The sequence below is a fragment of the Habropoda laboriosa genome, unplaced genomic scaffold, assembly GCF_001263275.1.
Source record: "Habropoda laboriosa isolate 0110345459 unplaced genomic scaffold, ASM126327v1 scaffold2566, whole genome shotgun sequence".
Taxonomy (NCBI): domain Eukaryota; kingdom Metazoa; phylum Arthropoda; class Insecta; order Hymenoptera; family Apidae; genus Habropoda; species Habropoda laboriosa.
In genome coordinates this window covers 37,347-41,890 of record NW_017102690.1, presented here as the reverse complement: position 1 = coordinate 41,890, position 4,544 = coordinate 37,347, and the positions used below count along the sequence as shown (strand labels likewise).

At 39.5% G+C, this 4,544-nt stretch overlaps 1 protein-coding gene across 1 annotated transcript in view; it reads left to right on the top strand.

The window, feature by feature from the left end:
* The first annotated feature begins 1,381 nt into the window (after nucleotides 1–1,381).
* LOC108578219 (piggyBac transposable element-derived protein 4-like) overlaps nucleotides 1,382–4,544 on the top strand; it is a 5,372-nt gene continuing 2,209 nt past the window's right edge. The window contains exon 1 of the mRNA XM_017941504.1: nucleotides 1,382–2,176. Within this exon, the coding sequence (XP_017796993.1) occupies nucleotides 1,382–2,176 (795 nt within the window). The remainder of the gene's footprint in view (nucleotides 2,177–4,544) is intronic.

Sequence of the window (4,544 nt, the reverse complement as noted above, 5' to 3'; positions counted from 1 at the left end):
AGGCCGCTGGCTCGTTAACGATGCACGTCTCCCACCTTTCTGCTGCTGTTATTCGACTACTGTTTCCACTGCCTCTGCATTGTACATTGCTTATCTACAATGACGCTTCTTGCATGTTGCCCGAGTGTGGTGCATGACTTCTACTTTACATTTTAATTAATAAAAATTTTATTTTAGGCTACCTGATTTCTCCAAATGCTTTTACAGTATAGGGCGAATCTATGCCAGGTGAATCTACACCAAATTCAAGCAACAAGCTACACAGGCGCTAATTCTTACAATGGCGATAAGATATTTGTTTAGATGCAAACCGTCCGTCTCAATGAAGGCTGCGTTCCTCGCCGAATCACCCTGGTTCGTGATTTCCAAAACGATTTTCCATCAATCAATTTTTCTCCGATGCATTGACACCCCCTTCCCGTTACGCCCTAAATGCGCTATTTTAGGGAAGGGATGCACAACGACCGAAGAGGTGTTCGGCGACGGAATGTTTGGGAATCCTGTAGAGTCTCCGCGAAGTCGAGACTTTCTCATGTGAAGTGGGCCCAGCCATGAACTATCGAGGCCCACTTGTCCCTTGAACTCTTGGAGACTCCAGGATTTATGGCCTCTCGAGTCCTAGTGACCGAGTGTTGCACGCAACGCGAAAAGGGACACCTTTGTCCGTTGAAAAGAAAATACTTGCCTGCGACGTAACCACTTTTGAAGCCATAAATCCGGCTACCGGATTCCCTTAGGTTGATTCTGTTTTACGACTAAACAATATTCTTATCTCAAATTTGTTCGTGAACCCGGGTCGGCCTGCGTTCTTAGCGTTAATCTAAACTTTACAGTCATAGCAGTGAGAATATTATTTTCAAAGTTCTTGAGTCCTATAAATATGGGTAGCGATCAAATGAGTTCAAGTGAAGGCGAATTTGTTTTTCGTTGTTGAACGAGCAAATTACCTCTATACACAAAGCATTTGGTAATGAAACTGACGAATGCAGTGACCAAGATACTGACGAAGTAAGAGGTGTGAGAAGCCGAAAAATTAGAATTATAGACAGTGAAAATGAAACCGATAGTGACACCGCGGAAAGTGCAGACAGTTCACAATGGGTACGGGGCGGAGAATCCGAAGAAGTGCCGCCAAGAGTACAATTGTATCCGGCGAAAAACCCACAGGACCACAAATAACTTCGAATATAAAAGAACCAGTGGATTTTTTGAAGCTGTTTTTTACCGACAGACTCGTTGATAAAATAGTTTCTGAAACCAATAATTATGCCAAAAAAAAAAAAAATTGGAAGGGAAGACGCTATCGTCGAATTCGATATGGCGAAGTTGGCGTGATGTGACCAACGAACAATTTTGGCCATTTATTGCAATTATAATAAATATGGGTACCATGCAGTTAGCTAATTTGCAAGAGTATTGGTCGAGGAATAATGTCAGCTACATTCCTTTTTATTCAGAAACATTTACGAGAGATAGATTCAGTCAGATATTCTGGATGCTTCACTTGAAAACTATTTCAACAGATAATACTAACCCGAGAACACGTTTGCAACGAGTAAGTGGCTTTCTGGATTACATCAATTCTAAATTCTTGTATTACTTTATACCGGGAGAACAAATTTGTGTGGATGAGTCCACTATAAAATTCAAAGGTCGAGTTTCATTTATTACATATAATCCAAAAAAACCAACCAAATGGGGTATCAGAGTTTATACTCTAGCTTATTCGAATACTGGCTATATTTGTGATATTCTACCCTATTATGGATGTCTCACAACAGAACAATTGGTGAGACCTGATCTACCAGTTTCCATGAGAATTCCGATACACTTTTATAAAATGTTATTAGACAAAATTCCTGGTGCTCAGGGGCACCATATGTTTACGGATCGATACTATACAAGTTACATCTTGGCTCAAGAATTAGCCAAACTGAAATGCCATTTCACCGGGACGATCCTAACAAATAGAAAGGAATTACCAAACAAAATAAAAAAACCAAAATTCTTTAAAAAATCCACGGAAGCTTTTCGAAGAGGTAACACTCTACTTTTAGCATGGAAAGATAAAAGGACCGTCACTTGTTTGATCACTAGGGATAACGCAGGAATGACTACCGTAAAAAGGATTGTACGAAGTGGTGTGGAAGTCAACATCAAGAAACCTAATATTATAGTAAATTACATAAAATACATGGGTGGCGTTGATCGAGCAGGTCAATATGCTTCGACATATTGTTTTCTCCGAAAATCATTAAAATGGTGGCGTAAACATTTTTTTGGGGGCTTGGAAATTTGTTTGTTTAATTCGTATATACTCTATAAACTAGAGAAAAAGCAAAGAAAGGAAAGACCACTGACTCATTTGCGCTATGTAAAAACGCTTGTTGAGCAATTGAGAGGAACCTATCGCCAGGCTCGTGATCGAGCATTGATGTCACGCATTAATGAACCCCGAATAAATGGAAAGCTCCATGTTGTTCTGAAAGGGGTGAAGAAGGATTGCAAGGTCTGCTCTGACCGAAGTAATCCTGGCGGTAGACGTGAAACCACAAATGATTGTGATACGTGCCCTGACAAACCGAGGATGCACCTCGGGGATTGTTTCGTAAAATATCATACAAAAAACAATTACAGAGTGTAATATTTAACAGATCTTGTTTTGTAAAACTTAGAAAAAAATAAACTATTGAAATTTTATTATTTGTATATGTTTGTTTGAGTATAAAATCATATTAAAGTACCTGTAAAACACTTGCCTAATATAACCAAAATCGTCTCGAGTTGCTAGTTCGCCCGAGCGAAAACGTCCTCGAGTGCAAAGGGTTAATATTTGCAAGAATTATTCCAATAATAAACATTTCTCCTCCGTTCTATTGTAAAAATATCCCTTCCTTAAGGAACGTCCATCTAGGACCCAGGAAACGCTTAAACTGGCAAAGTAATTTTGCCAACCGTAAGAGAAACATGCATCGTACGAACGCGCAACAGTACGAAATGTTTTTTATATTCGCGCAGTGCGATGGCAATGCCACCGCTGCCGCTGCGCGATACCGCGAATTGCATCCCAGCGAACATGCACCAGGTGCGGCAGCCTTCATTTTTAAACGTAGGAACAACAAATTACTCACAAACATAATAACCTTTCCCAGTGGCAAGAGAAAATGATCGGTGCGGGGAAGTGAGTTCACCGATGAGCGTTAGTAAAGAAACAAGAAACATCGCTATCGACAACAATAAACGTCGAACGCCGAAAGACGACGTCGAAAACCGCGACGTCTTCTGTTTTTTCCCCCACTTTCCCAGTCGCAAGTGAAAGTGACAGTGAAAAAAAAATACAGTGAAGTGAGTTTATCGGCCCAGCCGATATCAGCTGTTTCGGATTACCTGGAAAGGTCGGGATTAACACACTGACCCAGTGCCAACGACCCACTTCCGTCAAAGCAGGTTCATTCGTGGATGAATGGGTAGGTTTTTCATAAGTAATAAAACACTTTATTCCTTTCGGATAATGAATAAAAGTACCGAACACAGTTATTAAACGACTTACTTGTTATTCATGAAAAAGAAAAAAAATACGTTTTGGAAATCGATGTCAATTATAAAATTTCATCGAAATCTGTTGATGGAGAAATAAGCGACAGGCATCGAAAGATGTAAGAATCTGCAGATTTATTACAGTTTTACGCCGAATACTATTTACTATTTACGTGCGATTTTCACAATCTTTAACCGTTTGTAGCTCATAGAAACATTAACCGATTTCGATGAAATTTTCAGCGTGCGTGTCATTGACATAGATCTCCAAAACGTATTTTTTAAATTTTCATTACGAGCTCAGATATAAAAGTTGTGAAAACGACCTTCGCTATTTTCTTCGCGATTCAGACTAATTGCAGTTTTTCCAAAAATTTATACAAACGTCGGAATGACGGCAAAAAACCATTTCACTAAGCCTTATAAAAACAGCAGTGCAAAGTCAAATTTTTTTGACAGCGATCGATAACCGAGAAGTCACGCGTACGCATTTGTTCGATCGCGCGCGGATGAGCCCCTTTTCTCCGCCCCTGAGCGCGGGCTCTACGTGCGCTGTAATTGGCCAGTGTTTTTCGTTAATAACTCGAAAACGAAGCTTCAAACTGGATTTTGGAAAAGGAAAAAGTTGTTCAGAGTCACCCCAGCTACCCCCCATTTCCGGGTGTTCGAGGAGTTACAGGACACCCTGTATAACGCGTTTGTCATATGGAATACTAAATACCCTTCATGAGAAAACAGAATTTCAGTAAAAATGAAGAGAAAAATGTTTCTAGAAGAATTATCATAAAAATTGACAGCTAAAAATATAGACAGGCAAGCTGTACAATTTGAAAATCAAGAAGCAGGATTACATAAGAATGTTATAAACGGGATAGAAGAGACGGGGAGAAAAATTGTAAGAAAAACTAGAATATCAGGTCAAAAGTGTCCTAGGTGTTGCTTTTGTACAGGAAGCAACAATAAATATTCTTTAATTTGTAATTATTGTAACAGACACGTGTATAATG